This window comes from Odontesthes bonariensis, chromosome 21 (genome assembly GCF_027942865.1).
Source record: "Odontesthes bonariensis isolate fOdoBon6 chromosome 21, fOdoBon6.hap1, whole genome shotgun sequence".
Classification (NCBI taxonomy): Eukaryota; Metazoa; Chordata; class Actinopteri; order Atheriniformes; family Atherinopsidae; genus Odontesthes; species Odontesthes bonariensis.
Window position 1 is genome coordinate 16807737 of NC_134526.1, and position 26866 is coordinate 16834602.

The window sequence follows — 26866 nt, forward strand, 5'->3', positions numbered from 1 at the left end:
CCATATCATCAGGTAAAACAAACTCACCTTTCAGCAAGATGTCACTCCCTTTAACATTCCAGCTGGGCTGCCTCAAGCTGACTTCTCTGGTCCAAACAATACAGCATGTCACAAATGACCTAAGGACGATCTCAGGAATCTGACGTTTTGTCTGGAATCTTCGTCCTCACACCAAGAGATCAAACTCCACTCTCCACGAGTGTACTACAAGGTTTAGTTAAAGTGTGCGAGAGATTTATTACCCTTTAAGGGGAGGCGTTTTCCTGCTGCCAGCAAAATAGCTAAATGATTGCTGAATGAGGTACAAATTCATACAATCTACGCAGAAGACCTGGGCAGAGATAAACTCTAATTAAAGCAGAGTAAGAGGAACACCTGCGTGACAGCGCTTTCATGTCGGGAAGAGAAAGATACAGACGGGGTCTTATCTCACAAAGACAATTCAGATAAGTTTTCACAGCAGCAGGACGGATGAACATGTCGGAGCAATAGCAGGAGTGTTAACGGCAGTTGTAAAGGTATACAAAGTTATTCAAACAATAAAAAAGTTGGAGGGCACAACTGTACACAAGTGCCTTTGATGTGATGCAACCACAACAGATTTCCCAGCAGTGCACTCTATTCAGTGTCGGACAAATCATTTCCAGATGTCCTAAAAAACACAAATGCACGAAGCAAAAGCAGACCTCATAGAAGTATATTTGTCAGCATTAAGTTACAATACAAAATACAGACTTGACACTTTATAGGCCTTAAATCAAGAACATTGCTTTAAAGTTTCCATTCTGTAATCCAAGCAGAAAAACAACAACTTATACTTTTAGAAAACAGAGCTTATACTGGTTGCGCACATTGATCTTATAATATTTTGCCTTAAAAATCGCACTTAAAGCTTTGCTGTTTTTACAAAGCACTGGCCTATCTGAGAAGCTGTATAATTAGTTGTTAGAATGTTACATTTTATTAAACCTGCTTCACCATAAACTTAAGGATATTTGCTGACCTCTCAGTGGTTTAACTCTAAATTCAGTTTAATAAAAGAAATACCAGGTAACACATTATAGCTATTAAAGTGTTTCATGTTTTGTAGCGTATATTTTCTTTACAGTCTCTCTCATTATGTACAGTTCACACAAAACATGTCTCTGTTCCACGTTAAAGAGTGAAATATCTAACAGTGGAATGCCGCTTGCTGTTCACATATTGCACAGTGCCCGCTGTAAGATCCACTGGATCACACTGCAATCTGTTAGTAGTGTCTTTATGACTAGAGCCAAATGAGAATGAAAAAACAATCCACACTGAAAATGTCATATATGTACAAGTTGGTAGTATTGTAAGTTAAGTGTCACACAAGAACACAGATTTGGAAAATCTGCAGACACCGAGGCATATGCACAACGCCTGGAAGGGAAAGTCTGTTTATGGGTATTTGGGTGGGAAACAGGTGACACTTAGTTAAGAATCTATGTTACATTCAATGTGGTGGGTGCTTGGCAAAAATACAGAACATGTAAACTATTCAAAAAACTGATTTCATGGTTTCAGATGAACCACATTTAATTATATATCTATTTTGAGACAAAATACACAAGTCTATGTCTTAGTTGCAGATATGCCACAAAGATTTTCTTATATAATTGTCATTACACGCTACATAGGTGCTTAGAGAAATATACCTTAAAAATATACCTTAAACTACTGGATGCTACTGAATAACTCTTTGAAACAGTCCAAACCAAACTTGTTAGTGATTGCTTTTCAATGCAGGATTATACACACAACACTGGTAAAAAGCTGAAGTTTACATATTTGACATAAAAGATGTTCATCTTCCATTCAAGGTTCTACTCTCCTCCTTTAAGTAAAAACTCAAAAAAACAATTTGCTCAGTTATTGCACATGGAATATGTAAGTCTGTGTTTGTGCTTCTTATGCATTTATCATGTGTGTGACCGTACGCCCACTGTGTCAACGGTTGTACTGAATGCGGTTACCAGGCCAGTGGGGAGGCCATTCTCGGACTCCGAGGGCTCTTCGGGTTTTCTGCAGCTTGTTGATCACCCAGAGCTCTCTGTGGTCAAGAAAATAAAAGAAAACTGTAATTAATCAATTATATTATTTTGTTGCATGTATCAAATCATTTTTAGTGCAAATACTGTGGAGACAAATAAGGATTTGGATTTGATTTTGATTTCAATAACATACAAACAGGTCTGAAAACTATTTATTAGGGGTAACAAATACTAGCAACAACAGCTTTTAAAAAAAACCTTCATGATACTGTATTAATGGTAAACTTTGATACTTTTTAAGTAAAGCTAAACTGCTCAGTTTGGAGACTCACAGATTGCTTTCTTGCTGCATCCTTGATGCTCATTACATTGCTTTTTAAAAACAAAACATCTGGCCGAGGAGATAACGTATGAAGTAGTAAATGGTTGAATATCAGTTACTCACCTCAAACTTTTTCGTGAACTCGGCAAAGATGCAGAAGAAAGCCTCGGTGTTGGTGGCTTTGCCGTCCTCGCCAAAGAAAGAGGCAGTTTTGCTGAATTCTTCCATTGCTCTCTGTTGGAGAGATTCCAGAGACTGGATTGCTGGATGACTGTTCTCCAGGAAGTTCTGAGCAACTTAAAGTCAAGGGACAAAAAGGTTTAATCATATCCGGTACAACATATTTCTCTGTGCTCTCTTCCTTTCTCCAGCTATTTCTGAAGGATACGCTCATGACGACAGCAAAGCGATCCTCGGCGGTCGCCGGCATCTTTTGACAGGCTGAGCGGATATCCTGGATGTTTGTATGGATGTCATTTAGATCTGATGTGATAGTCCTCTGATTCACTATAGATGTGGGAGAGTTTGTTTGTGTGAAACAGGAAAACAAAGGGAAGAGGAGAAGAACGTTTCAAATCAGAAACAAATGTGAGAAACATGAAAGCAGCTACTACAGCTTAAATAAGTATATTCTAAAGTATTCCTGAAGTTTGAATTTTATCGAAAAATAAAATGGTAAATACATCTTTTACCTTTTGCTGCAAGAGGAACCATGGTAAGATCTTTGGAAAAATCCAACACATCGGGAAAGTGTTGACACAACGACTTGACCAAAATATGCAGGAATGTCGACTTCCCATCAACTGTTTTTGTTGTGCTCAGCTGCACGGGAAATAGTTGAGTTAATCAATGAATGAAAAACAGAAATAAAGAAACGTGCAAATATTTGGTCATCTGTCCGATATATCTAAAGGTGCATAACGTACAGTACCTCTGTAAGGAAGTTGATTTTGAAGCCTGTTGTCTTGTTGGTTTTAGGCTGGCTGTTATTCAAATAGTTCCCCATTGCCAAAACAAACTACAGAAAGTCAAAAACCAAGACAAAAAATAAGACATAGCATTCAGGAGGTTTGGTCCTATTCCAATTCACAGAACAGAGTGTGCTGCAGTGAACAGTTCTCCGTTTTACATTTCTGATAACAAACACAATCTTGTTCACTGCCGGTGGTATGCGAGTGTTGTCAGTATCACAGAGTATTGTGACAGCAAATACTTTTACATCTCTATTGAATTTTAGAAATTTTCAGACGGCACAGAATATATTTTTTGTCCTGTCAATTTCCTCACTAGGCAGCATACCTCTAGTATCTTAGCAAGCTTCTTGCTGGTCTTCAGCTCCATGGAGGCCTTGTAGATGCAATCGTACGCTCCCCTCAGCTCTTCAGTCTTCTCCTGAAGACAACACTTGAAGAGGAGGCTCTGCAGACGCGTCTTGTACTCTGCTACTGATAACATCTGATAGACATGTGCAATGACATAGATCTCAGGTCACGCACATAATGATTTGTATACATGTACAAATGAACCAAAACTAACCCCCCCTTCACTGCCACGGTCATACCTGCAACACAAACTGGTCTGGCTCACTGAGTTTGCTGGGGTCTTGTCTGTACTCTTCATACTTTTTCACCTCCTCTGCGTCGGGGGCATACAGCAGCAACTGTTTGATGTGAGCTGGCTCCAGTCTATCTGTGGTCATGTTCATCAATAACTGACGGAGTTCCCCAGAAGACAGCTTCAGGTGGGCTATCAGGATGGCTAGTAGTTCAACAAACAAAGAAGGCTAATTATTGGATAGAAAAATGCTCATGGCTGTGGTTATTACGGTCAACCTGATAAAAGTTTTTAAATAATAGAATAAAATAGTTATACTCACAGGCATTGTAAGCCTTCTTATGGGACAATATTTCTACAACATCTTTCTTCTTAAAGGGTTCTAGTTGGGGAGATGGCTCTGGAGCAGGCACTAAAAATGGGACCAGCCTTAGTTAAATGCCAAATGTCATCGGGATATGTGCAAGGACATGGACAAACAAAGACAGATACACATTTACAGAACTGTGAACAAGTCCTCAGCCACTCGTTTATTTATGCAGTGCAAGAAAAACAGGAAATAGGTCCAGCAATTTATTTAAATAAGCAAACATAAATATCAGTATGTCAGGCAACAGTTTGTACAACTCTAGCAAGTTGAAAAGTAAATATTTGGTATGAGCATCTTTACTCTTCAACACAGCCTGAACCCTTTTAGACTAGCTTTCTTGCAATATCCTTAAGTAGTCTTCAGGAATAGTTCTCCAAGCTTCTCGAAGGACTTTCTAAAGCTCTTCTTTGGATGTTGGCTGCCTTTTGTCCCGTTCTCTGTCATGATGATCCCAACACTGCATCAGTAATGTTGAGGTCTGGGCTCGGGTGAGGAGCACTCCATTCCTCCATAAGACCCGTTGCCACTGATTTTCATTTCAGTTCTTGTGTCATTTGGCACACCTCAGCCTTTTCTCCCTGTTTCCCTTCCTTAAGAATGCCTTCTTGGCAGCCACCCTTCCATGGAGACCATTTCTGATGAGGCTTCAGTGAACAGTAGATGGATCAACTGAAGGTCCATTTGCATCTCTCAGGTCCTGTGTCAGGTCTTTGCTGAATTTGTGTCTTTTTTCAAGGACATCCTTTTCAGATAGTGTTCATCCACTGTAGATGGGTTTTTAGACCTGACACCATGTATTTTGTCCAGTTTCCCAAAAATACTCTATGAACATGCTTCACACACTGCCAAATTTCCAACTGATAGCTATTTGGCAACCACCTCGTTGCATTGAAAACACTCTTTTACGCATGTCAAACTGCGATACTGTATCTTTCGCATCTTATTGATGCAACTGAAGAAAATGGAATAAATACTGTGTCTTTGTGATAGGCTGCTAGTTACAAAGTGCCAAAAGATACAATTAAAAACAGGTTCTTTGCTAAGTTGTGTGTTATGTGTAGACACAACACTGGTTCATCTCTTGAGTTAGGTGCCTATCCCTCAATAATTCATAGGTAAGTGTTAAGTGGCTTAAAAAAAACCAAAAAAAACAACATAGTCCTCTGTATACTCATTTACAAGAACTGCACTGAAAATGAGTTAAAAAGCAGTCAATGTCCAAAGGTTAAGTTTGAAAAACCTTTAGAAAGCCTGGAGAAGCATTGATGAAGACCATTTTGAAATATTACAGTTTTACATATTTGACATTGATTATATGAAACAAAAAGCAAAGACTAAAATGGCAGATTAACCTTAGTTCCCAAAATTGTATATGAGAAATACACTGCACTCAGGGTAGGAATAGAGTCTGTGATTGGCATCTCTCAAATCAACTGCTGATTAAAGTTGTTGTCATATACTGCATGGTCAGGACTTAGATTAACCCAAAACATATTGTAAACATGTACTCACTGGAGCTCTTCTGTGTCCCGAAGTGAAGCTCCAGATCCAAATACTTCACCATGTCATGCAGTTTGTCATAGTCAGAATTTGCACCCAGCTACAAAAAGACATGCAAAATTAAAAAAAAAAAAAAAAAAGTTAAATTTTTATAGTCTTACATATCTTTTATTTGAAATCTGTTGCACCTCTGGAAGACTTAGTCTCACATGTCTGAATTCCACAACCTCACCTGTCCCCATATAGTTCCCTCTGAGTTTTCCACCTGCTCCCAGCGCAGCCGCTTCACGCTCATGTGATTGGAGTCCATCCTGGACAGATTAGGTCTTGGCAGTGGAGGAGGGGAGCAGGGGGGTGGGAGGGGTGGAGGTGGAGGTGGCTCAAGATGTTCTGTAGGATCAGAGAGAGAGTGAGGGAGGGACTGGGGCTGACCCTGGTTCTGGGATTGCTTGTGGTGGGCCTGGGATTGTGGCTGGTTTTGGGACTGCAGCAGGTGGTGTGACGGCTGCGAATGTGGACGAGCCGTTTGGGTGGAGGACTGGACCTGGTGCTGCGGTTGGGGGTGTTGGGGAAGAGGCTGGAAGCTGGAGAGGGTGGGCTGGTGTGGCTGAAGGGGTTGAAAAGTGGAAAGAAGTGGCTGGGGCCTGTGGGGCTGCTGAGGAGGATGGATGACATGGATCTGGTGCTGGTAGTCCTGAGGAGGGGGCTGTGGGGTCATGTGGTGGATGTGGTGGATCTGAGGTGTGCTGGAATGGTGGTGGGTCTGCTGTATAGAGTGTGGTCTCTGGGGGGAGGGTTTGGTGGGCTGGGGGTGATGGGTTTGATGGATCTGCTGCTCTTGGTGCCTCTGCAGTGACACTTCAGTCTGATGATGACCTTTTAGACTTCTGCGGCTCTGATGGGAGTGACTCTCCCGGTTTAGCTGAACTGGGAGGGAGGCAGGCTCTTGCTGGACTTGATGCAGAATCTCTGTGGAGGAGTGATGGGGCTTGGGTTGATGCATCTGATGGACTTGATGCAGAAGCTCTGTGGATGAGTGATGAGACTTGGGTGGGTGCATTTGATGGAGCAGCTCAGTCGATGAATGGTGAGGTTGTCCCCGATGCATCTGGTGAGCTTGATTGAGAAGTTCAGTTGAAGAATGATGGGCCTTAGATTTGTGCATTTGGTGGAGCATTTCTGATGATGAGTAGTGGGCGTGGACTTGCTGCATCTGTTGGAGCATCTCAGTCGAAGCATGGTGGGCCTGGGATTGCTGCAGCTGTTGGAGCATCTCAGTAGAAGCGTGGTGGGCCTGGGATTGCTGCAGCTGTTGGAGCATCTCAGTAGAAGCGTGGTGGGCCTGGGATTGCTGCAGCTGTTGGAGCATCTCAGTAGAAGCGTGGTGGGCCTGGGATTGCTGCAGCTGTTGGAGCATCTCAGTAGAAGCGTGGTGGGCCTGGGATTGCTGCAGCTGTTGGAGCATCTCAGTAGAAGCGTGGTGGGCCTGGGATTGCTGCAGCTGTTGGAGCATCTCAGTAGAAGCGTGGTGGGCCTGGGATTGCTGCAGCTGGTGGAGCATCTCAGCAGAGGAATGATGGGCAGGGGCTTGGTGCATCTGGTGGAGCATCTCCGTTGAGGAATGGTGGGGTTGGGGTTTAACGCCTTTATGACTTTGGTAGATGCCCTCAGTGTATTGACCTTGTTGGCTTGGGTGGACTGTTGGTTGGGGTGATGGCTGACGGGGGGGTGGGGCTGAACGAGACAGCCGTCGGTGATGATGACTCTGGTGGGCCTGTTGCTGCTGTGCTTGGTGCATCATATAAAGAGGGTGGTTAGCATGTGCATGGGTGGAGTCTGGAGAGGGGAGCGGGGGTAAGGACTGGTGTAGTTGTTGGAGAGGCAGAGGTGAATGGGCTTTTTGCTGTGTTGGCTGGGCAGGCATTGACTGATGGCTTTGGTAGATCTGCTGCATCTGTTGCTCTTGATACGCTTGTTGCTCCTCATAGGCTTGACGCTCCTCGTAGGCTTTTTGCTCCTCATAAGCTTTACGCTCCTCATAGGCTTTTTGTTCCTGGTAGGCTTGAAGCTCTTCAAATGCTTTTTGTTCCTTGTAGGCTTTACGCTGCTCGTATGCTTTTTGCTCCTGGTAGGCCTGCTCATATACTTGTCTGTCTTGGAAAGCTTGCTGCTCCTGGTATATTTGTTGCTCCTCAAAAGCTTTCTGCTCCTCATAAGCCTGTCTTTCTTTGAAGATTTTCTCCTGATAGGCCTGTTGTTCTTGGAAAAGTTGTTGTTCCTCGTAGGCTTTTTGCTCTTCATATGCCTGCCTCTCCTTGTATGCTTGTTGCTCCTCATAAGCCTGTCTTCCGTGGTAAGATTGTTCTTGGTATGCTTTCAGCTCTTGTATGGTAGCATGGACCTGAAGATCCTCTCTTGTAGGGAGGACTTTATGTAATGAGTGGCGCTTAGGTGGTATATTACTGCGAGGAGGAGGTGGTGGAGGAGGGCCAGATTTCCGGCGGATGGGAACATATGTTCTTGGTGAGTGCTCAGGAGTGTAGATCAGTGGTTGTTGCTGTTGTTGCTGTTGTTGAGGTTGTGTCTGTGCAGGTGGTGGAGGGGGAGGAGGCGGGTCATTGAACTGAACAGGTGGGGGTGGAGGAGGGGTCATGGGTGGGGGAGGGATGTGATCAGAGGAGGAGGAATAGGTGAGGGAAGAGGCGTTTTCTTCTCCGCTGCTACTTTGGACATCACTTGGGCTGCTTAGCTCTGGAGCCACAAATCCTCCATTTTCGTCATCATCCACCACCAACTCATCTTCAATATCCTCATCGTCCTCATCTGGGAAGCCCATCTGCACAACATCCTGGCATTAACACCAATTACACTTCATTAGATCTTTAATGTCAGATTGGAACGTCAGGAAAACTTAAGATACTAAACTGGAAACACTTTATGTCACCAATGGTAATTTCAAACTTTAAATCATGTCTTAGTGGGATGTTTCTTTTGAAAAAAAACTCAGAGCATGCAGACACAAAAGCCCTGTCTTTCAATCATCCTTCTCAATCATCTAATATGAACATCCAGTTGAGTGTGATGGTCTAGCTCTCAGCAGATGCACTGTCCACTGAAGTATTTTCATTCTTGCTTTGTATTTCTTGATATTCAAGAGGGTTTTGTGTTGCAACCCTGGGTTGCATTAAACCTTTCTTAGTTTATATGTTGAGCCTCTCATTAAAGAATTTAACAGGCAGCAGATCTTAATGGTGTTTCAAATGTTGGTGGGGATGGTGCTCTTGCTTTTAGATCTGAATCGCACATTGTGTTTTTAAACATCATTAAAGATCACAGTGAAAAAAAACAAAAACTGACATTCCTCACTGAGTATAATCTTCTAAATCTGCTTTTGTTCTCCTGAAATATCTAATTCTTCTAGACATTTTACAGGTAAGTATGTTCCACACTATTTCTGTAAATATATGTGTGTCAAGGAGCTTTGTCCTGTTTTACATTTAGACACAAAGCTTACACTGGTGGACAAGAGGGAATTAGCCCACTGTCATAAGAACCTATGGAATCATGGGTATGTTGATTTTAGTAATATGACAAAGAACTGGCTTTATTTGGACAACTGCATGGTTATGCGCTGCTGCTACAAGCTGTTTGAAACCTATTTGTGATCTGCATTGTTCTTCTGTTTTTTTTCATAGAAACGACTGTGACTGTCATTTTATTTAGCAGAATACTGTTAGGTGACAATGAGCAATTTGATTTCAGATTTTTTCTAGTTGACTCTACCTCTTCATAGTCATTTTCAGGTGTCAAGAAGTCATCAACGATGGCCACCCTCTGTCCCAGCTGCTCGCTCAGTGCATCCAGAAAGCGATCCGTGTCTTCTGAACGAGGAGGTTTAGAGAAGGTGTAACGCCGCTTGCTGCTGCGGTGGACAGGTGGGCTAGATGGGAAGTCTGGTTCAGGAGGTGAGGGAGGGGGACTGTCTAGGCTGATGTACGGGTTAGACTCCCCACTAGTCTGGCTTGTTAACCCTGATGGGTAGAACTGGGCCAGAGGTGGACTGGGCAGAGGATCCGGCCAAGACGAATGGGGTGAGGGTCCTTTCCGGTTACCTGAGACAAAGAACAGACACGTATAGCTACACACTGAGAGCTAAATGTCAGCTTTATTTATTCATTTGAGTGTCTAACAAATACAGTTTCAAGTTAAAAGAGTGTTTAAGGTACGTTAAGGTTTATATCTGTTCACACAAATTCCACTCAAAGTAATTAACTTGCAATAACTTTAATCTATTTTTGATTGAAGGCTGTTTTTAATAGTGTGTTTTTAAGGTCCACCTCCACCATCACCATGTTGTCATGTGCATCTATTTGAGAATAAAAATAGAGGATTACTCAAAATGTGTTGTTGTTGTGAATTTACCCACTGTGGAACTAATAAAGGTTTATATGATCTTATCTTAAAATCCCTGCTTTTCTCTGTGTTTATGTACAGCATGATTTCATAGAAATACAATTTTAGATAAAGTTATACAGAACTGAGTCAAAAAAGGTCTATGTTTATCTTTCATGAATTACTTTACAATCTAAATTTCCTAATCATTCTTTTTTTTTTTAACATACCACTACAAATACACACACACTCACAGATGCACATAATAGATGAGATAGAAACTCATTTGACACAGCATTTAACTGTAACTGACTTTAATTGCAGCTGCTATGGATTTAGTGAAACTTTCAGCTACCTGTGCTGCCATGTACTGTAGGAGACGCAGTGCGTGAAGGAGGTTCCAAATCCAGCAAACTCTCTGGGGCAGGAGGTGGGCGGCTCTTCAGAGACTTGGACCTCTTGGATGAGTACATATTCTCCAGTTCAGCGTACACTGCTGACAGCTTGTATGGTGAAAATATACAAAGAAATCGGAGTGAGTTTTTTTTGTCCTAACTCTGTGCATGACGATGAGCTCTGCTGTGATATTTATATCCCCCCCCCAAAAAAATAAGGCCACATACATTGGTGAGGTTGTTGGGAGTTTCAGGGAGAGAGGTACCATCTCCGGATTGTCTTTCTCCTGGAGCCAACCTCATCCCTGTCTCGTGTGCAGGCTCGGTACGGAGGCCTATGGTGATACACCCATCAGAATGACTTAAACACAACCGAGGCAGTTGATTTAACTGAATGAACGATTTATCAGAATCAGATTCTAGTTTTTCTTTTCTTTTATTCTTTTGGTATAAGATTAGGCTGATTTGGGGTGATTCTTGCACTACTTCAGAACAAAAGAAACTACTGTACTGAGTCTGGTATTTGACTAAAGCAATGTTGGCTACATAGGAACATGTAATACTGTAACTTCAGTCATGTAAAAGAGATTGGAGGCCAGAAGAAGAGGCAAACTTATTTTATGTGCAAACAAAACAGGACAAAGATCCCAGTCATAATGAGAATAATATGAGTGATCATGAAGGCAAAGATAATTATAGTGATGAGAATTGAGGGTGCTGTCGAGGTCATAATTAGTGTTGCTACAGATGATGTTAAAGACAATACATTTCAGTACCCATGCCCAAATGTGTGCCGATGACCAGGTCATCAGAGCTACGTCCCCTCACACTGCTCCTGTAAGTGGTCCCTGTCACCCTCATGGAGCTGCTACGACGATGAGGCTCGGGGGCAGATTCGGGCTCCGAAGGAGGGGGAGGTGGTGGTGGTGGTGGAACTGGAACACACACACATACATATTTGCAATGCAGAGGAAGAGGAAAAGGAGTGTGAGGGCCAACAATGCCAATGTTGACTTAATTTCAGTGACCCACCAAATTTAAGTCAAGATTTCCATGATAACCCATAATATTCTCACGACGGTGTGCATCAGCTAATGTCAAGGAATGTTAAAGGAGAGAAGTGTGCACAAACCTGGTGCTTTGTATCCGAGAAAACGGGAGATCTTGTTCTGGCAGTGTTCCTGTTCTTCATACGTCAGCAGCTGGTAAACAAACTGCCAGATCACCTGTTTGGCTGGAGTATCCAGCACCGGGAACACATCCACGATCAGCGTGTCTACATTCCTGTGGCCAAAAGTTGAGCTTAAATGTGTGACCAGCCATATACATAATCGTGACTACATTTGAACAAACAATACCCAGAAATTTGTAAACAGAATTTATTGACTTAAAGCCGAACTGATAAAACGGTTTTGATTTGTGTAACTGTATTTTCTCTTTTCAGCTAATGGTTGCCTGTGCAAAGCAACACTAAATGAGCTGGTGTACCAATTACTTAATGAGCAGGGATTCTTAATGATGTGTTTATATGTGCTTCAATAACCAAACAGACTTGAATTCTAATTGTCTCCGAGAGATCATATTCAACATACAAAACAGGCACATATAGAGTGGTTTACACCTCCGGATCACAAAAAGCCCCACAGCACCTTATGGCCTAGTGGTACCATAGTCAGTCTAATAAATCACTGTCAGTTTGTATAAAATCAATTTGCATTGGGTAGAACAAAATAAAACAACATTGATTGTTCCATAACAATTATTTTTATCACTGCTCATCCATCTATACTGTCTCCACACACTCTCTCCTTCTGCCTTCCCACCCTCAATGACCCGCAGCTCACCTGTGCTGAAAGAAGTTCTCCAAAGCCTTGCAGATAGTGTACTTCTCCTGGATTGTCAGCAGGTGCTCCAGTTGTTGTCCAAAAGTGCGACCCTGAACCCTAATACTGGGAGGGAGAATTTCTGCCACCCACTGCAGGGAACTGAGCACGGGCGAGCGGGCACATTCTGGGGGAACGCTGCCTCCTGGGAGGTCCTGCTCAGATAACGTAAAAGTAGCTGAACCATCCTCAACTACCAGGGTGGGCATGGCACCACTTCCTTGCAGCATGGACACCACCTTCTCATGAGACGAGGTCCTGCAGCGAGACACATGGCACACAAAGGGACATATACAGCCACATACTGACTGCTAGCTTAATACATTTCTATCATGAGGCAATAATTCCTTTTTGCTATATTCATGCTTAAACAAGCAACCAAGACATGGCAAGCTCTGTACTCTGCAGTAAACATTACATATGTGGTCTCTGTGGTACTTCCTTATAGTTGTCTTTTAACTTATTTTTAGAATCAAATGGTCCATCTGAAGTTAGAGGTCTATAAACATAAAACTTCTTCAACAACAAAACTACAGTGACAGATTTATGTTTATAGGAAATCTATTTTCTGCATCTTATCTAGTTCCCTCTTATCTTTAAAATTAGTGTGGGTGAGAGCTCAACCTCATATCCAGTCCATTGAGAAAAAGGATCCGGTCTCCTGGTTTTAATCCTGCCTTGTCTGCAGGGCTTCCTGCAGAGAAGAAAACAAGTGAGATAAGGAGATTGTTAATACAACCTTTTGACAACTGCAGCTTTTTAGAGCAAATGCTAGGTTTTGTTAAATGTTATTGCAACATATTAAATTAACATGCATGGGAAGAAGCCTTCCTAACTTACCAGGGATCACAGAGTCAATCCACACTGGAGCGTGGCCTCTCAAAGTGAAGCCAAAACTCATGTTGCCCTTGCACACTCGTACCGTCCTAAAGAGACAGATTTGAGCTGTGATTAATAACAAAGTAATTCCACGACTCACATGCCACCACAAAATAAACAAGCACACAGATTATGATAAGAATCCTTAAAAAATAGAAAATAACTCTTTATAAATAAACAGTAATTATGTGTGGTAGAGTTAATTCATTACTAGGGCTCATTTCACACAGTTAAGTCCAAAAGAGGCTACCCAACAGATCTCCATGTTCAACTTTTAAGAGTCACATCCTGCATGAACACCCCAACTAACTATGGACAGTGTATCCCCAGGGAACTGAAGAACATCCTCAGAGCTACAGAAGAGAATCGTCATTTCTTAGAGGTGCTTCATCTCCTGTAAGTTCAGGAGGTGGTGACAGGATGTTTAAAACAATCTTGTGTGTTATTGAATATATACATGTGAATATTTCAACATAGAAGTAGAGAAACATCAAACAGTTCATGATCAGAAACGACATAGAAAAGGAGGAGATTAGGACAACCAGGATGAGTGTCTAAATATGTTTTTTTTTTACCACTGGCTTTACCACAAGAGGATTCAATTCTGCATGCTGCCACATAATTTCTTACTGTCACATACTTTTCTTTTGTACAGTGCTAATAGATTTTATCAGGAGACGTTATTTAGAGGAACACTTTTCTGTTTTGTTCCCAATAAAAAATAAGCTGCTGATTAGAAATAACAGCTGTGAATCCAGCCGAATGAAGGCCAAAATACTCAGAAACGATGACCAAAGGAAAAAAAGTCTCACATAACTGTTTGTAACACCACTCATCTTTTTTGCACATATATGTGAACTGACCTGCTGTCGTTAAGTGCTTCAAACAAAATTGAAAAACAATAGAGAAGATGGGAGATGATTGTCACTTAATACAGACCTGCAGTTAGTGGTGCTGCCACCGGAGTGGCCGGCAATGAGTGAGGTGGTCTTGCGCATGCCTCTGGCAGGAGGGACCACACCTTCCTCTGCGTGGGTGCGTGGCACTGAGCTTGCACGGGTGGAAACAAGGAGGCGTTCAGGGTGATCCTCGCTCCGGCTGCGGCGAAGGTGGCTACGGCTAGGGTCACTGAAGCTCCGCCCCTTCAGCCGGCTCATCAAGCTCTGAGAGACCACCTCGTCAAAACGCTCCCGGTGCTTCTTGGGAATGAAGATTCTGGCAAACATTGTGGAATCAGAGACAACCTCAAAGTGACAACAAAAACTCTGCAGGGGCATTTTCTACATCACAGGATTCAAAACAAAATCACAGCAAAGCAGCCTTTCTTCCGCATCAACCTCAGTGATCCAAATATTTTTCTTTATCTTAATCTTTCCATCGTCCAAAGCAGCCAAAAGAACAGAGGAATTCTTGTTCTGATGATGTATTGCTCAAGCGACAAGATCCACTTAATTGGGTCAAAAATAGTTCAGCCCATGCCGTCTCACGGTTGGGTTGAAGCAGGTAGGAGAGCTGGCTCCAACATTTGTGTGTTTTTAATGACAAAGAAAAGAGATGAGCTCTGTTGTGTGATCACATTTGCAGCTGTAGGTGCAGTATCAGCAGTAACTGTAGAGTATTCAGTATCAGTGACAGCCCACAGCTTAAAAAAAAAGAAAGAAAAAAAAAAAAAAGGAGGAAGCTCAGTGCCAGAACCACCTCTGGGAGAAAGCACTCCACTCCCCCCATTAGTGCAGTTTTCCTCTCTCATTATTCACTATGTTTTCTTCCTCTTCAGACAAAACCACGCTATCAGTCACAAAGTGCATTTTAATTTGTGATGTTTCGTGTTTTTCAACAGGGCTTTTATGAGCGTGCTCTGTCCACTTTTATCTCATCCTTCATTGCGCTGCATACATGGAGTCCAGAGAGAAAACAGTAGTGCTAATAAAGACTTAAATTTTGCATCAAACTTGTGAAATATGGCTTTTACGTCAGAAGCCTAACCTCTGAGCCCCGATGTGAAAAAATAGTAATGTTGCCTTCTATGACAGCTTTATCCCTGAAATGATCAAACGGCAGCAGAGAACTGAAAGAACGACCAATCCTGTCTGTCTCATGTGACTAACACTCAAACATGACATCTACCACTGAAGTCTTAAGACTGCTTGAAATGTCTGTTCCCATTAAACTCCCTCAAATGTTTGCCGTCCGCTGTATGAGGTTTATATTTGGCCAGTTCTCTGCAGGAGGAAGATGAATACACAAAAACGTAACAGAGATGACCTACGAATGGAAAAATAATTGTCAGTAACAGTTTTCAGTGCTCATGGGTGAGTTTATAAAAAAAAAAAAAAAAAAAAAAAAAAATAGAATATAGGGTGCACACCTAACCTAATTTCTTCCAATCTATCTTTTGCATATCTTTCTCTTCATCCCGCCCACAAAATGGCACTGCCTTGATCCTCAACACAACACTATCTCTCTGCCTTCTTTTCCCTTGGGTATTTTCACTGTGCAGATGAGAAAAACATGCTTTGGTTTTCCAGAATGCCTCCATACAAGCAGTACAACTCCTTATTCAAATCCCACTGTTGAGAATGAGCCTCAGCAGTGCAGTTTGACTTTCAGAGGTGTCACAGTGACTTCACAGGTACATTTGGGAACACTGTAAGAAGGCAAAGATTATATCATTCTCAATGTGACGCTGAATAAAAATGCTGAGCAACAATTGAATTTGAAGGGTGACACATAATCTGAGCTTCCTCCAACAACCCATCGAAAATGTTTCATGGAAGCAAACAAATTTTCTTCCTATTGGATATTTCCCAACTTAATTGATCACACTACATTTACCAATCAGGACCGGGCAGTGTAAAAAAAAAAGTCCTTAAGATGTTGAAACTGAAACAGTGGACGTCAAGTTATGTGTAGTTGCAGCCATGTTTGTACCCAGAGAAAAGTACTCATGTACATGCAGCAAAAGAAAAATCAATTAAGCGCAAAGTGGTAGTATTTTTCTACTGATCAGATTATCTAAAAGTTTACACAAACCCTGTTGATTCGATTCAAATTTGATTCTGGCTGAGTTGGATGGGATCAGTCTGATCTGACTGAGGTGTTTAAATAGGACATTTTCATTGTCATAGCACCATTAATTTGATTATATGCTGCAACCACAGTTATTGATACAATAAAAACTTAAAGGAATTTGTAATCCTTTTTTTGAAGTGGGGTTATGTGAAGTACTTATGGCAGTCAGTTATCTGCATCAGACAGCTCAGTCAGAGAGGAATTATTAGGGAGAAGCGATGCTAAGGGCCACTTACAACGAGGCTACAGAAACTGTTTGGGGAAATGCTATATATAGCCATTTTTACACCACATCCCTTCTGCATCTGACAGTTGGTGGCTATGTCACCATTTTGTCAACCACAGAACGTTTTCATATCAGTTTATGCACGATGGCTGGTTAATGTATTCGGCCTCTGATGAGCTCAGTTTGTCAGGAGTTTAGTGAGACTTGTTGGTTAGCTAACTCCTGAATCTTTGCATTACTTTTGCAAAGTTTAACCGTTTCGTAGTTGGTATCTTGGGATTAGAAAAGCATAAATCACAACTAGTGACTGGTGACAAAATAAAAAATAAAAAAAATGATGCAAAACTGATGAGATGTAAAATTCACTAAATGTAATTTTGCTCAAACCACAACAAAATCTCTGAGGATTGAGTAGTTTTTGATCGTGAAAACTTGCTCTTCTAAAACAAAAAACTAGCTCCTAACTTGGCTCCCACGTAATACTTCTCTCTGATTCAAGTCACAAGCTGACTTCAAAACAAAATATCCCTTTAACTGGATCAAAATTAAACCATCAATAGATGTTAGAAAGCACTCTCCAAGTCTTTTAGACAATAAGGCTCATTTTACTGTAAGTTCAGTATTCTATTTTGGTTATTGTATCAGTTAAAATCAGGGGCAAAGATTTACACTATAGTTTGGTAATATACTGATTTGAATTTCTGCTGTCAATTACATGCAAAGATTACAAATACCACAAAGCTGATTATGTTCTCATATCCTTGTGTGCCAAACAGTAAAAAGTTCTGCAGCTCTGCAGCAACGCTACAGTTTGTTCCTTCCAGTTTGCCCTGGTTTGGAGTGAAACATAATCATCACAATCGCATCAAGGAAATCTTTAAGAAACTGCTGAATCACAGTGAGCATTTCTGCCACCTCACTGATGAGTGTTTCCTTGTAAACTTGCAAAAGTGGATGACGTCAGATGATGCAATGCAATCTATTACAACGTTGGAAAAAAAAAAAAAAAAAAAAAAAAGACTGAAATCTTATGTGTTGTTCTTTTAGACTAACAACTGCATGTGTGAACTTATCGTTGGTCAGTATTGTGTTAATGTGCTTACATGTATATTAAGAACCAAGGGAGGAAGACTGTATGTAGGTGACAGTGATTAAGTGCTTGGTGTAGCCAAGCAGCAAACAGTCCACACTTCCCCAGAGGCCTGAGAGCTGCTCTTCTGTGAAACCGGGCCACTCTGCACAGTTATCTACAGAGCCAGTTTGGTATGAAAAAGAAAAGTTCTCAACCCACTTAAAGCCATAGTGAGCGAAACAGAAGGAGTCAAAAGAAGTGAAAAATGCATATGCTATCGGAGCTGATGAGCTGACAGCATAAGAAAAAAGTGGCAGAAACAGATATCGAGACACAAACAGTCCAATCTGACAGAGAGATGAGACTGGAAAAGAGAGAAAGCAGAGAACTGGAGCTCTTTCTAGGCCAAGTTCACGCAACTACTGGGAATGAAGCTGTGTCGTCTGTTGCTTAGAGCTTATATAGGCCACATAACTTTCCTGAAGAACATTCATCCCTATGGCTGCTTGGACAAATGGCAGATAGGGAGCGTGAAACATAATGGGGCCATTCACTGTACACGTCACAATTTTTTTACTCCATTTCATTCTTTGGGTATTTACCGCTGTCATCACCTAAATCACCTTGATAGCTCCTTGTAACATCAATAAAATACATTTCCTGTTGTAAAATATTGTAACTGGGCAAAAAGAAATCAGCAAAAAACTTAAGAGCTTTCCTGCAGTAAAGTTAGATGTAGGCCTTGGGTTGCCCTCAATTATAAGGAGGGCGAGAGGCGTCTATAATTGGGTCTGAAGGAGGGGTGGATCAGGGACACAATGCACAGAGGGATGAATGACAACTCCAATCAGCTGGGAAACTCATTGCAAGAACCATTATCATCAGACCCACTTCTGATCAGCCAATTTGACAGCTGGGCTAAGCATGAATTTGCAAAGACAGAGTACAACTTGAGAAAAGGAGGAGTACAAAGAATGGAATCAAATAACAACAATTTATTTAAACAAATAGGTATCATTAGCTTTTCAGAGTAGTAATAGAGGAGAATAATAATTAGTAAATATATTTTCTCATGGAAACCCAGGTGTACAAGTATCATCAAAACAAATCTTGATTTACGAAGTTGCCGCTGTTTCACTACCTCAAATGAAACCCAGAATAAACAATACTAAGTACAGTCAGCACTGATTAGATTGAAGGAAAAGTGCCATACCGAAAATGTCTGGAAAGGTTCCTCTCCCTTCCCATGGCTCTTCGAGGCTTTGAGGAAATGCTTGAGCTCAGTTAAGCAATGCCAATGCCTCCCATCTATCACGGCGAGTCTCCATCTAGCTTAAACAACTCTCCTGGACAAAAAACAAGAAGAGGAGAAAAAGGAAGGTGTCCTGGATCTCAAAAGTGCTCACTGCAGGCTCGGAAAGCAGCCAAATGAAGAAGGAGCATACATGAGACAGAAGGAGGGAGCAAACTATAAGAGCGGCTGTGCTTCACATCCCTCCACACCTCCAAAACATCCTCAGGCAGCATCAACAGCTGTTCTCCAACTTCATTTTTGGGGAAGCACTCTTTATTTGTTCCCATCTTTTACTCCTTTACCAGAGACGCAAGGGTCAGGGTCAACACGGGGCAGTCTTCTTGCTCACTGTTAAAAGATAATCCTCATCACTGAGTTGTCCATCATTCAGCAGGCTGAGGAGGTAGTAAGTGACAAATCCTCTGGTCCCTCAGAAGAGGAAGAAAAGAATGAGATGAACAGAGGAGTAAGTGAGGAGGGAGTGAGGAGAGAAGTGGAAAAAGGAGGAGAGCCCCAGTGGAATTTCATAGGCAGGTCAGCACAATGAGTGAATGCGAGCAGGGAACGGTAATATGCAGACAGGAGTATACAGGGGCTTTGAAAACTGCAGCCCATTCCCAATACTTTACATTGGCCTTTCCTCTCCTTTTTACAGGGATAAAGTGACCTTTTTCCTTTTGGAGTCAAAGAGTAGTGGTCATCCAGCCTTTCAACCAGGGGCGTTGGCGGCCATTTGTATAGTAGGTGAACACTACACTTTGACCCCTAAAAGAAAAGGGGCACCTCATCCCAGCAGAAAGGAGGAACAGAGCTAAGTGGTTGGTACTTCTTATTTTTACCGTATGCTCTCCAAGTGTCAAACACTTTCCACCTAAAATCCCCAAATTACTTATCAATGCAGAAACATTATAATATTCACTTTGCTGCATACTTTACAAGTATGTACACTGATACATTGTCAGATTGAAGCCTACATTTCATTGTAATTCAATGTGATTAATCACAACACAATGAAACATGAATAAAAAAAAAAGGTTATAGTTTTCTAAGTTTCTTTCTGAATACTCTCCAAATGCACAATCGTTTGCATAACTTTCAAGCTCTTGCTGACCCCTGGGCTTTTACAGGCATTTAAGAATTGACACTGGCAAGTGCGTCAGAAACCTAAAAGAGAATTTATTCAAAGAAGTAGGCTGCTTAAAAATAGCACACGTCCTGTGGGACAGTTAGGCAAAACTGCAGTAGGGAGACAGAGGCAGACCTGAGCAAAGTGAGGCCCAGCTGGTCAAGTCTTGCAAGTCATGAAGAACAAGAAGTTACTTCATAAGCTGTTAAGCACACCTCCCATCCCTTGATACACGACCTCTAACTATCAGAATGAGGTGGTGCGGGTAGAGAGCTTTCACGATTGTATGACTGAGGACCGTCACAGGAAGTGACAGTTAATGAGACGGAGGAACTGACAGACTGTGTAGCACAAATAATAAGAGACGAAGAGAAAATAAAAGCAGGGATTCGGACAGACACATCCATTCTCCACATCTTAGATTATAACAATGGTACCCAGCTCTTGTTGTGTCTGATTTCTAAATCTTTTAGCCAATGTTGATCAGATAAAACAGGAAATCAGTATGAACGAATTCAGACTAAGTCTCACTATGTGTTAGAACTTCAACAAGGCTAACCGCTCCAACAGTGAAGCTGCTCTGGGGTACATTAACATTACAACCTCGTTTAGCTTGCTAGCATTCTATCCCAGGCTAATTAGCACAATAAATAAAGCACAACATAATTTTATGCAGTAATTAGTCAATGACCAAAGTTACTTAAATTCTTTCTAAAGATCAACATAAATGAGTGCACAAGTTCATTAAGCCCCATCGAATTGAGTTTTCACTCAAAGCCTCCAGGCTAATATCATAATATTGTGTCGAGTCATGACGCAGCTGTTCAAATATCTATTAACAAAAAGAAAAGGTTTACCGCCTGGTGGCGCTAAATAAAAAATTAGGCAATAGCCACACACAGATTTCTTCTTTGGGAAACCATGTGCAACATTTTCAAGGCAATCCATTCCAAACTTACAATGAAATATTTAAGTCTTGATCAAAGTGATCAACAGACTATTAGACACCATCACTACGGGCACTATGTTCAACTAAAAAAGCAGCATTGGAGCATGTCCAAGAGATGGACATGACCCAAAAACTGAGTACTACCAATCCATTTACACCAACAGAACACCCTGACTCATGCACAGCTTCTTACAGCTGATTAAAATGATGCCAACATCCTGCTGGAAACATCAAAAAATAATTCTCCATTTTTAAGATTTTTCCGAGAATACTTAACAATTCACTGTTTGGGATAAAGAAAACGGGGCTGGTAATGATAGTAGATACACGCTGCTTATGAATTCCTCACCTGAGCTAAATACGCCGAGATGAAATTCAGCAGAGCCGATTTATCTGCTGATATCATGGACTTCTTTAAAGACTGATTTAGATTTTTACAAGGACAGTTGCTCTACTTTACAACCACCTAATAGGGAGCAAAACAGCAAAAAAAAAAAGTAATTCTTTTGTTGGGCACAGCTAATGGCTCGTTAACAGACTCATGCTAAACAAAAATTACACAGCATTTTTTTTTCAGGTAGTTTTCTTAGAAGGAGGAAAGGTTCAGTCAAAGCTCTGAAAGTGATGTAATCTAGGAAAGCGAGATGGCTGGACAATAGCTCTATCCTTTAGCCTGAGGAATAACACATTACTCAACAAAAAATGAACCACTGGATCTCTAACTCACTGACGCAAGGCTACTATTTTTGAATGCTCGTGCAGCAATACTGTTGTCTTAAAAGCCAAACGTAAATGGACACTAACAACAAAGAAAGCCTTGATCGTAAACTTAATGATCAGTTACACGCTCGTACGGCTAGATTATGTGAAAACAAACAATGGCAAATTGTTTTTCACGACTCACCTGAGGCAGCAATTCATAATTTCCTCCAGCATGGAACTTCAAAGCAAGTTTGAGTGAGAAAAACTGTGCTGTTTGTATGGAGATGAAGCCTCTGCGTGAGTCTGTGTTCGTATGTGTGCCTATCTCAACCACCAGCAGCAAACTGGCTGTAGCAGCTATGAGCTGTATGCAGAGGAGGGAATAAAGAGCATTCAGTGATGAGATCCAGTTGCAAAAAGATGGTGCGTGTATCAAAGAGAGAATCACAGCTGACAGGGAGAAATGGGAAAGAAAGCGATCAATGGCGAGAAAGTCAAAGTGAGATGACAAACAGAGGGGAACTGACAAAAAATGTGCTAGTGTGAGCAGTGGTATTGTGTGTTGGGTTTTGGTTTTCTGATCAATGCTGAGGAGGAAGAAATGCAATATGCAACTATTCCCTCAGATATGGTACCTGCGAGGGGAGAAACAGAAAAGCACCCAAGGGAAGGAGCCAGAGACTGATAACAGATCAAACTAGTTTACTTGTGCTCTTGATGTACACCTCTTTTACATTTCACAGTAGGTGTGAAGAGTTGCCTTTGTTCAATATTGAGATTCCCTCAGAGCAAAAAAGAACCAACAATGAAAGTATAATGGTTTCCCACTGGATGGAGATTAACAGTTTTGGATTTGTATGCATTTCAGAAAAGGTGAACTATTCATGAAGAAACACACTGTGGATTACCTGGAACTCGTCACTAGATTGTTAAAAAAAAAAAAAAAACTACTCTGCATGTTGAGTGACTGTTTTACAGCTAAGTGTGGCAAAGACCATTTACCAAAGGTTTTAGTACGGCTCGTGTAAAAATGTAGCTCAAAACAAAATGGACAAAGCCAAAATGGAGATCAGGCCACTTTGCTTCCAATGATATACTTAGTTAGTTCTTATAAGACACAGGTAATGCAACTCTTAAATCTACACACTAAGATTTTTTTTTTTTAAGTAATTTTTTATTGCTCAAGAGCATATTTTTGGTCATCTGACGTCACGACCAACTCAAAAACTAAGAAATGATACAGCCCTGTCACTTTGTTTGGAACAAGCTACGACTGATAAAATCACATTCCGTTGGAGGCTCTGATTGCAGAGTTCTGTTATGTCAACTTAGAGCGGTATTATGCTGTCTTTGCACCTTTATCTCAAACCTTTTGCTTTTTTCGCTTTGATATTAAGGTGCCAGTAAACTCTCATCAGCAGTTACACTGATCATCCATAGCTTTAAAACCATTGACAGGTAAAATGTGGAACACACACTGAATGAAGCATCAGTAGTGCAACACCAGAACAGCCATTTCAATATAGACTTAAAAATATCTGTGAAACATTGCACACAAAAGCACAGTTCTTAACATAGGCCAATTCAACATATGACTCACAATGAGATTGTGCCTTAAAAAAGGAACAAATACCAACCATCTGTGACCAAACTGCAGATGAGGGGAAATTACCAGTCAAGTACTTTTAGGTTGGCGTGTGGTAGTCTTTAGTTTAGTTTGCTGCATGTACTAGTTTGCTTTCTTGCATGATAATTAGCATAAAGCTGGAATTGCAGCTTCTCATAAACACGATATAAACATGGGGTGCTTAACCTGGAAGCCTGTCTCTGAGTGTACTTGTGAGGAAATGATTGGCTACCTGACACTGTCAATCAGCTGCTGATGCTCCTCTGTGATCAAAATGTCAGGCAGGGCTTCAGCCAGACTCTCCACATCCCTCTCAGAAGCGTATTGCTTTAGCACCTCAAACAGCTGTTCTTTCACATCCTGCTCCTCTCCGAGGACTTCCTCCACCTGATGGACACATAAAAAGGTGAATAATTAAACAACATAACACTATAGAAATACAGCAACTTGGTGAAATCCCCTCAGGATAGAAACACTCACTTTTTTATTGAACTCCATGGCCTTGTGGGCACGACTGTCCCTAATGCTGTCTCCGCTCTGTGACAGCACCCTCATGCTGCTGCTCAGTCGTTTGGGTCTGCGAGCCATGCTGAGCACACCCAGACGCAGAGGTCGACCCTGCGCCGCTTTGATCATGGCCGCTGCGGTTTCATGATGCTTTACTGGGATGCCATTGACCTCCATGACATAGTCACCAACTTTGAGACCACTCCGCCCAGCTGGACCACCAGGCATGCATTCCTCAACCATCAGAGGGCTGTCTCCGATGATGGTGAAGCCAAAACGGCCGTCTGGACCGGGGGTGATATCAATCTAAAGAAGGGGAAATGAATATTGGCCATATCATATCTTAAAACTACAATCTTAAAGAGAGTATTGGGCGTCAGCTGACCTGTTCAATCCGTGACACCACACCAATGCTGGGGGGTACCGTCTTGAGGGTTTGAGCCAAAGCAATCAGTGCCGGCGTGCTGAGGTTGGTCACATCTTGGCCCTCAATGTCCACCACCTGGTCACCGGGCTGCAAGCCAGCAAGGTAGGCACTACTGCCCTCCACCACAGACAGGATGTAGCTGGGTCCGGTGCCTCCCAGCCGGAAGCCAAACGCCTCTGGCCAATTCTGATTGGTGGCCGGGAGGCCGAGGTCTGAAAGCGAGGCAAGAGTTGGGTTCAAAATATTAAGTGATTAACGAGTTTTTTGAAAGACATTAGCACTTTAACAAATCCCAAGGTCACTGAAGGGCAGCAGTGTCACTTTATAAACCTGGATTTTAAGGAGGCGAAAGAGGTCCACTGGTGTAAAAATAACCTTCTGTGATGGAGCTCTGGCGAAAGGTTCAATTAACGCACCATAAAAAACAAAACAAAAAAAGGTATATGTGTGTGTATATATATATATATATATACACACACAGTATATATATATATATATATATTTTTTTTTTATTGAACAAATCAGAGCAAGAGGAGAAATTGACCAAAGAAGGTTATACGAGCCCGTTAGTATCTGGCCCACATAGTGAACCGCTGGCCTTCCCCTGGTCACTGGCCTCATTCTACTGCTGCAGAAAGTGTCCCACTGGACTCGCTTGACTTCATCTCTACCGTCATCTGGATACATCAAAGATCTTCTGTATGTATGCCAAACGCGCTTCATATTTTTGTGTTTTAAAGAATTGGTTGATACTGAAAATCTGTCTAAAGTGTTTACAAATCTTAATCTTATGTTCTAGCCCGTTTAGTTTCTTCTATCTTTCCTATTTATATGGCAGATGTACATAAAAAAAAAAGGCAGAGAACAGTTGAGAGAATGTGCTTTTTATCCATGTCAGATGTACAACAAACAAGTGAAGGATGAGTGACTGGACAACTGGTTCGCGGTTGTCTGCTTTGAGTCTCAAACGAACCCACTTACATTGGAAACAATGTGAAAATGTAGCTGCACAGTGTATGCAGCAGTTTTTCTTTTTGTAACTTATCAGAGGCAGAGAGAGAGAGAGAAACAAAGGAAAGTACAGGTGGAGATAGGCTAAATTAAGACATCCCCCACCCCACCCACACCCCCAAAAAACTGACTAAAAAGTCTGTTAGAAGAAAGAGAATAAAAGTCTGGACTTTTTTTGCAAGATTTTGTAAGAAATGTCAGACTTCACTGAATGCAAAAGAAAACAATCCAGTGCTCACTGGAGCTCTCGACTGAATATTCAGGGTGAGATGTGGCTGAGTGAATAAAACATATCATATTCAAAGAATGAAAGAGTCCCAGAACTCGGTGTCAGGCAGTTGAAAGGAATCATCAAACCAAAGGACATTATTGATCTAAAATAGATTGAGAAATCAGTGAAATGGAGCCGTTGATCATGGTTTTGCCTGAGCAGAGCACAAACAGTTCTGTCAGGACTTCTTTGCGACCCAGATAGTTTTCTCTTGCTGATTTTAGCTTCCCCCCGGCAGATAAAACAGTTCAGGAACATCATGTAAAAAGGATTAATTGAGAGAAACAGACTTACAGAAATCTTTGGAGGCACTCCGGGTCCCGGACTTGCTCTGGCGCAGAGAGAAGCGGCCCTTTCTGCTCAGAAAACGCCTCATCCTCGCCCGGCTTGCGGCAGGGCACGTTCCAGCCAGCCTGTTTTCGCCCCCGTCCTGGGGGTAAAAGCAGCAAAAGAGTGCCCTCGGACACCCTTTTGCTGCTCCTTACCTGAGCTCACTGCCTCCCAAAGCCACTACACCCAGCTAAGCAAATGAAGTGCACTTTGAAAGTCACATCTGTGGCTTGTGAGGGCCAATGCCTCCCCTGCTCTAAATCTGAGAACCAGCAGTAACGAGAAGAGGGAGGTCAGAGGAGAGGGGAGAGCGTCTGAGAGTCAGGCTCTTCATCCCGGGTGAGGCTGTCCAGCCTCACACTCGGTCCAAACCCTATGGCTGAGCGACGAACATAAAACTGGGACAAACTCACTTGGTCTTGAAATGGTTCATTGCAAGAAAAGGTACTGCGAAGCCCCATTTTCTATAAATACCTTTCCCTCTCTCTCAGTCCCACCCTCTCTCACTGTCTCCCTCTGTTGCTCATGTGGATGAGGCCCTCAAAGGGCTCAGGAATGACCCAGAAACTGTGCGGTGTACCAGCCAGGGACACTTCTCTGATTATAGCGTCTGCGGTAACCTCAGTGCTCAAGCACCAGTTACAGAGATGCTGCCTGCAGATCAGCTCAAGGTTACACGCACCACATCTAGCAGTCTTTGAGCTAGGCCAATCAGGTATGGCGCATTTAGTGCAGTGAAGCAAATGCAAGGTTCACGGACTTATTTTTTCTGTGCACCCATTGCGGCAAATTTAATCAGGCTTTAGTGTTTTACCTGCCAGGTGCATGCTCTCAAAGCTTTTTTATGCTCCAGCCCAGCAACAACTTAAAGAAAAACCTAATGAGCTCAAGACAGATGGAAACTACCAAATGCAAGAACAGAAAATTGAAAACTCTTCGTCA

General features: G+C 42.0%; 1 protein-coding gene across 1 annotated transcript; it reads right to left on the bottom strand.

Annotated features, from left to right (window-relative positions):
• Positions 1–468: 468 nt before the first annotated feature.
• grid2ipa (glutamate receptor, ionotropic, delta 2 (Grid2) interacting protein, a) lies at positions 469–25970 on the bottom strand. The gene is given in 23 exon segments (XM_075454985.1): positions 469–2074; positions 2461–2625; positions 2726–2844; positions 3030–3159; positions 3269–3355; positions 3637–3792; positions 3899–4095; positions 4214–4303; positions 5774–5861; positions 5994–8609; positions 9545–9899; positions 10499–10656; positions 10777–10883; positions 11325–11483; positions 11681–11832; positions 12393–12689; positions 13056–13125; positions 13272–13376; positions 14272–14525; positions 23611–23765; positions 23859–24191; positions 24271–24524; positions 25820–25970. Coding segments are annotated over 23 exon segments (6279 nt in total). The 3' UTR covers positions 469–1993.
• Positions 25971–26866: the final 896 nt, after the last annotated feature.